General features: G+C 43.5%; 1 protein-coding gene across 1 annotated transcript in view; it reads right to left on the reverse strand.

Moving 5' to 3' along the window:
- Nucleotides 1–308: 308 nt before the first annotated feature.
- oma1 (OMA1 zinc metallopeptidase) overlaps nucleotides 309–13,239 on the reverse strand; it is a 59,593-nt gene continuing 46,662 nt past the window's right edge. Inside the window, 1 exon segment of the mRNA XM_033028516.1 lies at nucleotides 309–1,947. Coding sequence (XP_032884407.1) covers nucleotides 1,705–1,947 — 243 coding nt within the window. The 3' untranslated portion in view covers nucleotides 309–1,704.

The following is a 13,239-nucleotide window of genomic DNA, read 5'->3' on the forward strand; positions in this document are numbered from 1 at the left end:
TCCCAGGGAGAACATACAACTCCACACAGACAGCAGCAGAGGTTGGGATCGAATCTGCATCACTTTCACCAGCTGTGCCACTATCCCACCTTCCACAGCAGATACTTTCTTGGCAACATCAGAATTTGTCTTAAATGAAAATACTGAAGCATATACATATTTGAGTAGTCAATAAAATCTGAAAGTATGCTCATCTGAAAGTATGAACTGGAAACAAAAAACAAAATGTTGGTCATTTTACAGAGTAAAATAAGTAGTTTCACAAGATGACACCTTTGGCTGAACAGTGTCTGATCCATGCTGGAAACTTATTACTTAGGCAACGTTTTATTTGTTTGAGTGTACAAGGCCAGTATGATATATATGAAAATGGCAGATATTCATAATTCAGAAAAATATTTTATGTACAAGAATTTCTTCAAATTCATTGCAATTAAAACTGCATACATCTAATAGGAAATCTATTTTGTACGACATTTCTACTGTTCCCCACCAACAGGGAGAATTATTAACCCTGCACTTTGGAAGGTACTGAGAGATTCTTACCGATCAAAAAATGTAAAAGCAGAATGCGTTTCCCCCATTAATAGAGACATTTTATTTTTACCAAGCAGTACTCAGGTGTAATGGACAAAATATATCATAGAAGTAATTCAATTCTATCGTTAAAAAACACTGCAAAGTTTGCAGTTTGTACCTGCATTTGATAAGAGCAGCAGCTCTAAATATTATCACCAAACTCATGTAGTAGGCCCCCCTCGGTCATGACTGACCATGGGTGACGCATCCTGGTTGGATGCAAGCCTGGGCGATGTCATATGGAGGACAGGCTGTTGCCCCCCCTCCCCTCCATGTCGCTGATCGATCCAAAGGGCCGTAACAGTTTGGCACCAGCACCGTCGCAGGAGCAGCCAGGTCGAGATTGTAGACAACGACGAACTGCCTTAGCGGCTCCGACTCCGGATTTTCTTGAGGTTTACTCCTGGAGCCTTTTCTATGACTGGATATGGCCACAAGCAGTGGAGGTTTAAAATCAGAGTTTTCCTTCTCCTAGATGGACTGCCTTCCCAGGCTGACGAGCCCCATCTGCCCGAGACTCGTGGGGGTGGGAGCATCTACCTTCCCGTGCAGGTCTATAGCACTTTCAGCCTGTTCTATTGACCTCTCATTGTTCCAATCCTTTACTCCACCAATGTCCTCTTACTCAAGCTGCTGGAGGAACTTTGGGCATCAGGCAACATCTGTGGAGGGTTTGCAGTTTATTTTTTACTCCAGATTCCAGCATCTACAATCTCTTGTGCTCTGGATTAATTTACAACGTTTTTCACATAGTTTGCTTTAAATCATACACATCCCATGATTATCACATAATCACCTTAAGAAAAGGACTCACTGGCCAGAAATCCATCGCTGCTAATATGTTTTTTTTGCCACAGGGACTCTAAAGAACATAGCTGTGAATTGATATTCCAAGAGGCCTTGTCACAAACTATGTTTTCCCCAAGTAGTAGATTTTCCACGTTGTTAGAACAAAACAAAACCATTCCCAACTGAAGAAACAATCAAAGAACAACCAGAAGAACCCTAAAAAAATCAAGAATACACAAAATAATTGTTTTTAGAACCACATTATTTCCAATTCCCTCTTTTCAGTTAACTTAGAAACACAAATTGCTTATTTGCAGTGCATGATATAAAATACATTTAATTCTGAGAGCTGACTGTGTTTTGGAGTGCCTGTACTGCAACTACAGCAGGTATTCTCTTCATGAAGATTGGCTCAAGTTCACGTTGTGGAGGTAGCTGCTCGTCTCCAGAAACTCTGCAGATTGGTTCATCCCACTTCTTCAAACGGTTCATCAGTTCCTCCATGCTAAGCTTGAAAACCAACCGTGGGTCTATACTCGGTAGGGAAGGGCAACCACAGTCCTCTCGCAGCTTGAGAGCCTGCAACAATGAAAAAGCAGTACTCAGGTGTAATGCTCCTGAAAGAAGCAGCATCCATTACAAGTTTGATCAGCAGGTTTTGAATGTGTGGTCTGAAACAAGCATCAATTTGACTACAAGGAATTCCAGTCCGCTTATATTACAATTTCTAATTCTCATTAAATATCTTCTTCTCTTTCAGAGTTAAACGACATATTTTATTCAACTAAGCATCAAAATAAGCATTAATTCTGACCTCTGGTGTTCTTTGAAATTGACATTTAAGCTCTAGTGACCAATTAGGGAATTTCAAAAAAATTACCCAGAGTCCAAGCAAACCATCAAATTTGCATGCTGTATTCATACAAATACGACACTGACCCTATTTTATTCCCTCCAAATCCCCATCAATTTTACCCAGATGTACTCTCTTTAATATTGCTTGTTGCCTTAGAAGGAAGTAAGGAAACTAAATAATGGCCTTTAATAAGGTGCCGCAGGTGAGTCTGCCAAAGAAGACGAGAGCCTATGGTATGAGAGGGAAGATACTACATAGATATTGCATCTTTATAAATCTGTACAAATACTGTACAAGGCCAAAATAGACCCTTTCAAATATTTAAGGGCGGCACAGTAGCACAGCTGATATAGCGGCTGCCTCACAGTGCCTGATACTGGGTTCAATCCGTACCTTGGGCGCTGTCTGTGTGGAGTTTACACGTTTTCCCTGTGACTGCATGGGTTTAATCCGGGTGCTCCAGTTTCCTCCCATATCCCAAAGACGTGCAGGTTTGTAGGCTAGTTGGCCTCTCTAAATTTCCCCAGGTGTGGAGGGAGTGGATGGGATAACATAGTGTGAATGGGTGATCGATGGCCAGAGTGGACTCGGTGGGTCGAAGGGCCGGTTTCTATGCTGTATCTCCAAAAATATGACTTTAAACATCAGTAAAATGTATAATAAATTCAAAGGCACCCTTTATTTTCCCCAAAGATTTGTGAATTATTAAATAACACACAAGTGTCTGGCACTGTGGCGCATATGTGTTATGAGATGCCAGAGGAAGTGTTAGAGGTGGACACAATCACAGCATTTAAAAGACATTGGGCAAATATGTGGACAGGAAAGACTTGGAGAGATATGGGCCAGATACAGCCAAGTGGGACTGGCTTGGTTAGGGAAATTGGTCAACATGGATGAGTTGGGCCAAATGGCCTGATTCCATGCTGAATAGCTCTATGACTTAATAATAATAATAATAATAATAATAATAATAATAATAATAATAATAATAATAATAATAATAATAATAATAAAAAACTTTATTACGGACTCGAGGTCCAGACAAGGGGCAACATTACATTAAAAAATGCATTGCATATTAAATATCATAAAGTACATATAAAATCTTAGTATATCACTTATAAAAGCATCATAAATTATATATTAAAAAAAACACAATACATAAGTTAAAAATCCAGATTAAAAGAATGATCAATGTCCTACACGAGACAACGATACCAGTGTCTCCACAGCTGGGATTCGTAGCGTGTAGTGCTAACCCTTATGTTTGACAAGGCCACAATAATCACATTTTTAAAGTAATTTATCCTGCAAATGAATTTATACATGTGATGTCTTAGGATAGCTTCTAAAGTACTGACTCCTTCAGCCACAAACATATTACTGGTACTACACCATCTAGGTTTCCTTAGCAGTGTTCTCATGGCATCCCACCTTTAGTCTCTGCATACTTGTCTTTCCATAGTTCGACCACAGGTGCGCAGTGTAGAGTGGTGTGCAGTATGCTCTAAATAGCGACATCTTCACCACATCTGCACACGCACCAAATTTACACAAGAGAATATTCGCCTGTACATACAGCATGCGTCGTTGCCTATAAATATCCTCATCATCTGTCATTTGTTCTGTAATAATATGCCCTTAGTGGGCAATCCTTTGGGATTCTCTGTGGACTACATGCATTGCTAGTTTCCTGGAAATAAGTGACATTCACCTTCTCAACAGTGGTGTTTGCTCTTTGTTTCCATATCACCTCAGAGCCAGCAATGTTTCCCAGCATCTGTCGCCCAAGTCTTATTGCTTTGATCGGTTATCAAACAGATTCACAATAATAGAATATCATCTTAGTTACATCAACCATCTTGATGTTTTAGATGTCTTGCACAATGTCACCAGCTAGGATTGGACATCTTCATTAATTAAGTCCAAGGTTTCATACAAGTAGCCTTAACAAAAATAAATAGTTCCATGTTAATTTGTAGAGCCTTTCGAAAGCACTGCATTGAAGCACATTTGAAATATTGTGCTTACTTAGGTAAGAAAATACTTAAATCAGAAGAATCATGAAGTGGACATGAATTACATCAACAACGCGCATGCTCCTGGCTCAAGTGTGAATGGTAGCAACTGCAGCCATTGCATTTTGTAGATGTGTACAGCAGAGTATAAGCCTTCAGTTTAGAGGTTCTGTTGCCTCCCAGTTCCCAGGATCCAGCTTCAGCCCTAACCTTGGGTGCTGTCTGCGTACATTATGTCATAAGAAAGAATAAGCAATAAGTTACAGGGAAACAATCTGATGGAATTTCTCCAAAAACTTGCCAAGACTTGATAAGCTGAGCGGCCTCATTTGCTATAATTAAACAATACGATAAATCTAGTCTAAAACACAAGGGGCGTTCAGCCTACAATATCAGTACATTAAAGGACCCGTCCCACTTACGCATCCTTGGCTCGCAAAATTACGCAACCTCATGGTCGCTTGAGGTGTACGGGCACCGCATGGGGCCGGTCCCACTTAGAAGCGCGGAGGGGTATGGAGTTGTGCGGGCCTGTCCCGACATCGCGTGGGGGTCCACAATTCTTGTAGTGAACAAAATCTTTGCGTGCCAACGGCCTGTCGCGGAACAGACGGCCAAAGTGAGATAGGCCCAAGACCCTGGCGCGACGCAACGTCTCACCTTCAACAGCAGCAGAAGCAGACAAATGATTGCCGAACTCGGCCTGGGGCTCACGGCCGTTGCGGTCCAGATCCGCCCCCACTCCTACTCCCAGAGCGGGGCCAAGAAAATTGAAGATAGACACAAAATGCAGGAATAACTCAGCGGGACCGGCAGCATCTCTGGAGAGAAGCAATGGTTGACGTTTCGGGTCAAGACCCTTCTTTTCAGATTGAGAAGAGTCTCGACACAAAACGTCACCCATTGCTTCTCTCCAGAGATGCTGCCGGTCCCGCTGAGTTACTCCAGCTTTGTGTCCTTCTTCAAATTACGTCACGCGCTCCAGATGGCTGTGCGAACGCATGTAATCGGGCCCAACCTTCGCTCGACCGTCTCGGCTCAACGCGACCACAAGGTCTCGTAATTTGCGTGCCAAGGACAGGCCCTTAAGTATTCAAAAATAGCTCTGCCTTGCCCTCTCCGTCATTTTGTTTTAAATATTTATCTACTTTAGGCGGCAAAGGCTTCTGTACTTAGAATCTTGCCATATGAAGACATTCAGGCATAATCTTTCTTCTTACTGTGTTAGTGAGAATGTTTCCGTAGCTACTGCTTATGACTCCCAAGCCAATGGAAAACAGTTCCCTGATCAACGAAGGAAATAATTAGTAAGTTAAGTAAGCATAATTTAGTGAGGTTCTACTTTCGAAGATTTCAATGAAATGTCACACTCCTTCAGCCACCTCCCCCTTCCCCAGCCATTCTCCAACATCTACCTTCTTCCCATCAAACCCTCCAGCAAATGGATTTTTCAGTGAAATCAGACAAACCATTAAATGTGTTGGCTATGAACCAACTAAACAAATGCAAATTAGATATGTGCTGAAAAAAAAATTTCTATGAGTGTCAATCAATCAACAAGATACCATATTATTATGGAAATCAGTGGAAATAATTGTGTCCTAATTATGCCGACAGTGATTTACGGTGTCTGGAACATGATTAAAACAACGTGGTTAAATCATACTGTCAGCACATGTCGAACTTCCAAGAGTCTTTCTCTTGCGCAGTTCAGCAGAGAAAGCGAAGTGTCAAAACTGAAATGTTGCTGTTGTCAAATGTTATTTTTCATACGTTGGTAACGATGCTACTCAAGAGAGTAGGAAACTGCATCTAGGTTTTTAGAGCTCACCAACGTACAAGGTGACTTTTGTTATGCCACATTCGCCTTCTCACAATATTCTACAGATCAAGAGCCACCAGAACATCTTTCCAGCCTCATCACTTTTCCGACAGAGTTGTACAATAATTGATCCCCAAAATATACAATATAGATAACAAATTTTAATGCTGTTATCATAAAATATGTGTCAGAGAAGAATGAAACTCTATGGCTCTATGAAAAGGGAGTGAGCTGTGTGACCTCTATTTACATGTGTTGCTCAACAGGTTTCACAGACAAAACAGTATCAGTCGCAGGTATTTTTCATGGGTAGGAGAGGGCCATTGTGCATTGTTCGAGAGTTGCTTCATTGTAGTGGCATATTAAACAAAAATCAAGAGTCTTTCCAGTTGCTTTCTCACAGTAGCACTGCATGGCAAAAGCTAATGATGCGGAAATCATTTTGTATACAGTGCATTCAGAAAGTATTCAGACCCCTTCACTTTTTCCACATTTTGTTACGTTACAATCTTATTCTAAAATGGATTAAATTCATTTTTTTTATCATCAATCTACACACAATACCCCACAATAAAAAAAGCGAAAACAGGTGTTTAGAAATTTTTGCAAAGTAATTAAAAATAAATAACTTAAATGTCACATTTACATCAGTATTCAGACCCATTGCTCAGTGCTTGGTTGACACACTTTTGGTAGTGATTACAGCCTCAAGTCTTCTTGGGTATGACGCTACAAGCTTGGCACACCTGTATTTGGATCATTTCTCCCATTATTCTCAGCAGATCCTCTCAAGCTCCATCAGGTTGGATGGGGAGCGTTGATGCACATCTATTTTCAGGTCCCTCTAGAGATACTTGATCGGGTTCAAGTCCGGGCTCTGGCTGGGCCACTCAAGGACATTCACAGACTTGTCACAAAGCCACTCCTGCATTGTCTTGGCTGTGTGCTTAGGGTCGTTGTCCTGTGGAAGATGAACCTCCACCCCAGTCTGAGGTCCAGAACGCAGGTTTTCATCAAGGATCTCTCTGTACTTTGCTCCGTTCATCTTTCCCTTGATCTTGACTAGTCTCCCAGTTCCTGCCACTGAAAAACATCCCCACAGTATGATGTTGCCACCACCATGCTTCACAGTAGGTATGGTATTGACCAGGTGATGAGCGGTGTCTGGTTTCCTCCAGACGTGACGCTTGGCATTCAGGCCAAAGAGTTCAATCTTGGTATCATCAGACCAGAGAATCTTGTTTCTCATGCCTTTTGGCAAACTCCAAGTATTTTACTGAGGAGTCGCTTCCATCTGGCCACTCTACCATAAAGACCTAATTGGTGGGAGTGCTGCAGATATAGTTGTCCTTCTGGAAGGTTTTCCAATCTCCACAGAGGAACTCTGGAGTTCTGTCAGAGTGACCATCGGGTTCTTGATCACCTCCCTGACCAAGGGAGGTGATCAGCTCCCCTGATTGCTCAGTTTGGCCGGGCAGCCAGGTCTATGAATAGTCCTGGTGGTTCCAAAGTTCTTCCATTTAAGCATGACGGAGGTCACTGTGCTCTTTGGGACCTACAATGTGTCTCGACACAATCCTGTCTCGGAGGTCTACGGGCAATTCCTTTGTCTTCATGGCTTGGTATTTGCTCTGACATGTACTGTCAACTGTGGGACCTTATGTAGACAGGTGTGTGCCTTTCCAAATCATGTCCAATCAATTTAATTTACCACTGGTGGACTCAAATCAAGTTGTAGAAACTTGTCAAGGATAATCAATGGAAACAGGATGAACCTAAGCTCAATTTGATATTTCAGTTATTTATTTTTAATTACTTTGCAAAAATTTCTAAACACCTGCTTTTGCTTCTTCATTCTGGGGTATTGTGAGTAGATTGATGATAAAAAAAAAATTAGTTTAATCAATTTTAAAATAAAGCTGTAACGTAACAAAATGTGGAAAAATTGAAGGGGTCGGAATACTTTCCGAATGCACTGTAACACATCAAAATAAACAATGAGTACTTTCAACCAGGTGAGCCTTGTGTAAGTATGTTGGGCTGTTTTAAGAGTACAGTTCACTTAAATTAGTATGAAGTCAAGGATGAAACTAGTACATTTGAAGATTTTAAGACTCATTTCTCCAAAGAGTGATGTGATACAAATGCAAATTCGAAGTATAGGTGATTACAAACTTGCAAATATGTGGCAAACAACAGATGTTACAAGGAATTTAAAGGTAGTTCATCTCTGGATAGCAACATTAAAAATGGTTCATAGACCTTCAAAATCCACTACAATTTTAATTTCAATATACGTAACACAAACTGCTTGAAATAAGTGGAATAACCGCACGAGTTCATGAATTTTCTTAGAAACAAGTTAATTATTTAAATCTTTTAAAAATGTATTGTTTAAAGTTTTTACGTATATATATTTATTGCTCATTATTCTATGTTCGCTCTTCTGGGGAGATGCTAACTGCTTTTCATTGTCTCTGTACTGTACACTGCACAATGACAATAAAATTTGAATCTGAATCTGGTACTTATTATTAATTACAGAGATAAGATAGTTATGGAGATATTCAATATATGGCCATAGCATTTACTTGAATGATTACAAAAAAGGTTCATCCTGTATCTCCTTAGATTTGCAGATAGTAAAAACTTGCCTGTGGAAATGGAATTGTATAGCTTGAGAACCAGTCAACCTTAACAATCTTTATTTATCAGTGACTTACAGTAGATGGGTCACTTTGCATTCCTCATTCTGTAGTGGCAGCAAATAGTAAAATATGTGAATCAAAGAGTCAGAAATTTTATTAATTGTCAACATATACCTCTATTATGCCTGAAATTAGAAAAATTGAACACTTTAACATTAAATATTTTTACAGGGAAGGCAAGTCTCTATTCAAACCCAGAGAATGAATGTGGAAGCATTTGGTGGCTTCATTTATACAGCAATCTGGGAAAAGGGGCATTGCAATAAAAATTAGGAGGAGGTATACCGGTGGTTAAATTAAGTGCTCAAAATAAATGCTGGATGTACTTAAAAGTTTGTTGACCTTACTCCTCTTGTGATCCTTGTGCTTCCATTGTTTATTTACATTTGTTATTTTATGTGCCTTGTTAACATTCCAACTACAAATTTGCCCATTAATCTTCAATGATTTTTACTAAATAACAGCCTCTAACCACTGCAAATATTCTAACTGAATGGTTAAAGTGTCTCCAAGCCCTGCTTTTTAATTATAATTCTCTTATATTTATCATTTTATTGGATAAAATATATTGTAATGCTACTTTTTGGTTGGAAATTACTTGCCTTAAATCCCTGCACAAAGAAACAAACAAAAGCTGAAACTTCTGATCGCAAAACTTTTTGTAACTCAGCAACTTTCTAAATCACATGTCAAAGAAATATTTCTGAAGAGGGGTTCTTCAACATGGGCAATAATACCAGCCAAATGATATGTAGCAATGGTCTATAAACAGTATTGAAGTAATGAGCCACATAGCTGAACCTTCCATGTTCTGATGAAAGTTTGTCAATCTTAAAAATGCCCCTCTATTCACAGATGCTGCTTGGCCTGCTCAATATGTCCAGCAGTTATTGCTTTTTATTTCAAATTTCCAAATTCTTTTTTTTTTTGCATTTCAATGACTAAATAATCTGTTTTTGAGTGGGATAAAATGTTGCCAAAACCACCTGATGAACTTCTCTAATAAAATATATAACGCCTCAAACTAAACATGCATATTTCTGAAATGTATAAAAAGCTACTCAAACATAAAAGCCAAACATCCGACATGATCAAGGCGGGTGATGGTAGATTTCCTGCGAGCTAAAAAGTGGCACACATTTGGCACATGTGGTTTACCAATTACACTAAATCAGATTTGGCTCAGATTGTGGTTGTCATGCATTGATATGCACAGGGTGGTGCCATCAACTTTGTGCCTCTTTTGGCCACGTCAATTTTCTTTCCCATTATCTACAACAAAGCACGTTCCTTTACTTACTAGAAATATGGCTTTTCGAATTGATAGGTTTGTGTGACACTACTTTTATATTCACACAGCAGAGTAAGAGCACTTGCATGACTACAGATGGAGGTAGGATAAGCATATTTTTACTTCACAGAAGATGGGTAATATGCCACTTTAGTGTGTTATTTTTATCAATAGATGCTCCACTTTATCCAATTTTGAAAACCCATCTCAGAGCTCAGGCAATCTGGCAAATTGTCTAAACCAAGCCTGACATTCACCTTGAAGGGCCAGTTTGTCAATTTCAGCAGAAGTCATCATTCAACTGACCATAAATAAGCATTTTTATCCATGTCTTATTTCCACAGAATGGGAACATGGGTTTGCAGTAAGACTGCTTTCCTGTTAAATTAATCATTCATAGACCTGTCAATAGAGTTGTGGCTTCGCTCTGTCTTTTGCAAAATACTGGAATGAGCAAGGACACAGCAGAGTTTGCCTGCTGGGCTCGAAGGAGTATTGTCGTCCCAATGAGAAAACGTAATAATGTATAAAAGTGTGACACAAGTTAACAAATTACTTCCAATGCCCAGCTGCTGTAGAACACTTCTAGGGCACCAAACCCATTAACAACAAAGCATTATTCTAATAGCATTTGCAGAAGAGACTGTAATAGGGATTTTAAAATCCAGTTTATTTTTTAATATTTAAATATAATTTAAAGAAATGCCTTCAATGGCACTTCAGTGGAAAGTATCACATCACTGTGTATGAGAGGTTTCTCGTGCATTAGTCCTGCAGCTTACGTGGTAGCACGGTGGTGCAGCGGTACGGCTGTTACTTTGCAGCGCCGGAAAATGGGGCAGGAGATAGGGTTTAGAAGGAAAGATAGATCAGCCATGGTTGAATGGAGGAGTAGACTTGATGATCTGAATGGCCTAATTCTGCTCATATAACTTATGAGCTTAGGAACAGAGACCCGTATTCGATCCTAAATATCGGTGCTGTCTGCCCGGTGTTGTACATTTTCCCTGTGACCACATGGGTTTTCCCCGGTTGCTCCGGTTTTCTCCCACACTCCAAAAACGAATAGGTTTGTAGGTTGATTGGCTTCGGTAAAATTGTCCCCAGTGTGTAGGATAGTGCTGGTGTATGGGGGTCGCTGGTTGGCGCAGGCTCGGTGCGCCGAAGGGCCTGTTTCCTCACTGTATCTTTGGACTAAATGAAACTAAACTTACTCACAAAGCCCGAATGTGCACTATGCGGTCACCACCAGGTCTGATGTTCTCAATCCTTCTAACGTTCATTTGAAGCTTCCAAAAGCTGCAAGGAGGTGTGGCATCTTTAAACCAAGCGAGTTCCAACCCACTGCACAAATGGTGTAGCAATAAAAGAGAGCTGCTGGGGGAATTCAGCAGGTTCGGCAGCATCCTTCGGAGTGGCGGCGCGGCTCTGGCTGCAGCGGCTCACCGGCAGTCCTGTTTGTTTTGTGTTTTTTGTGTTGTTTATTTCGTTTTTGGTTAGTCTAGTTTTGGTTTTTAGTTTGTGTTTGGGGGGGGGGGGTTGAAACGGGGCTTGCTTTCTCTCCCTGCGGGGGAATGCGACTTTTTGTCGTATTCCCCTTCTCTGCCTCCGTCTGCGCTGAGGCCTAATGGCGGAGCTGGCGACCTCGAGGCTCCGGAGGCAGAGCCCGCCAGGACTCGCCCTGAGCTCGCTCCCGTGAGGGCGGCCCGGCTCGGGGCTGGAACAGTGCTTCCGTGAGGGGCTGTGAAGCTCCCGGGAGGGCGGCCTGGCCCGAGGAAGGAACGGTGCTCCCGTCGGAGTGGCCGAGCTCGGGGAGGTATGGCGTTCCCAGCCCGAGGGAGGAGCGGCGCCCATGTCGGGGCGGCCCAGCCCGAGGGAGGAGCGGCGCCCATGTCGGGGCGGCCCGGCCCGGGGAAGAAGCGACGCCCAAGTCGGGGCGGCCCAGCCCGAGGGAGGTACGGCGCCCATGTCGGGGCAGCCCAGCCCGAGGGAGGTACGGCGCCCATGTCGGGGCGGCCCGGCCCGGGGAAGAAGCGACGCCCAAGTCGGGGCGGCCCAGCCCGAGGGAGGTACGGCGCCCAAGTCGGGGCGGCCCAGCCCGAGGGAGGTACGGCGCCCATGTCGGGGCGGCCCAGCCCGAGGGAGGTACGGCGCCCAAGTCGGGGCGGCCCAGCCCAAGGGAGGTACGGCGCCCATGTCGGGGCGGCCCAGCCCGAGGGAGGTACGGCGCCCAAGTCGGGGCAGCCCAGCCCGAGGGAGGTACGGCGCCCATGACGGGGCAGCCCAGCCCGAGGGAGGTACGGCGCCCATGTCGGGGCGGCCCGGCCCGGGGAAGAAGCGACGCCCAAGTCGGGGCGACCCAGCCCGAGGGAGGTACGGCGCCCAAGTCGGGGCGGCCCAGCCCGAGGGAGGTACGGCGCTCATGTCGGGGCGGCCCAGCCCGAGGGAGGTACGGCGCCCAAGTCGGGGCGGCCCAGCCCGAGGGAGGTACGGCGCCCATGTCGGGGCGGCCCAGCCCGAGGGAGGTACGGCGCCCATGTCGGGGCGGCCCAGCCCGAGGGAGGTACGGCGCCCATGTCGGGGGCGGCCCAGCCCGAGGGAAGACGGCACGATACTCACGTGAGGGTGGCTGGGACGGTGTTCTGGCGGTGGTGGCCTGAGTCCGGGGTTCGGCCGCGGGCCAGCGGCTGCGTCAGAAGGACTGGTGGGCGGCAGCTTCGACCACCCCGGGGCGCGGTGATTGAGCCGCGGGACAGTTTTTAACATTGCCCGGTGGGGGATCGCCTCAGCGCAGAGGGAGAAGAGGAGGGAAGAGACTGCAGACCTAAAGACTTTTGCCTCCATCACAGTGAGGAAATGCTGGGTGGACTCACTGTGGTGGATGTTAATATGTGTTTATTGTTGTTTTTTATTGTATTGTATTGTATGTATGACTGCTGCAATTTCGTTCAGACTTCGGTCTGAATGCCAATAAAGGCTATCTAATCTAATCTAATCTAATCCTTAGAGGGAAATGGACAGATTACCTTTTGGGTGGAGACCCTTAATTTGGATCTTGGGTTAGAAATCACTATGGTTAGAGAAGCTGTTTGTGGTATATGTATTGGCGTGCCCAGAAATCTGCACCTTAACTTGTATAATCTCCCCTTCTCCCATACAATCTCTTACATGGG

Source organism: Amblyraja radiata, chromosome 10, assembly GCF_010909765.2.
Source record: "Amblyraja radiata isolate CabotCenter1 chromosome 10, sAmbRad1.1.pri, whole genome shotgun sequence".
Classification (NCBI taxonomy): domain Eukaryota; kingdom Metazoa; phylum Chordata; class Chondrichthyes; order Rajiformes; family Rajidae; genus Amblyraja; species Amblyraja radiata.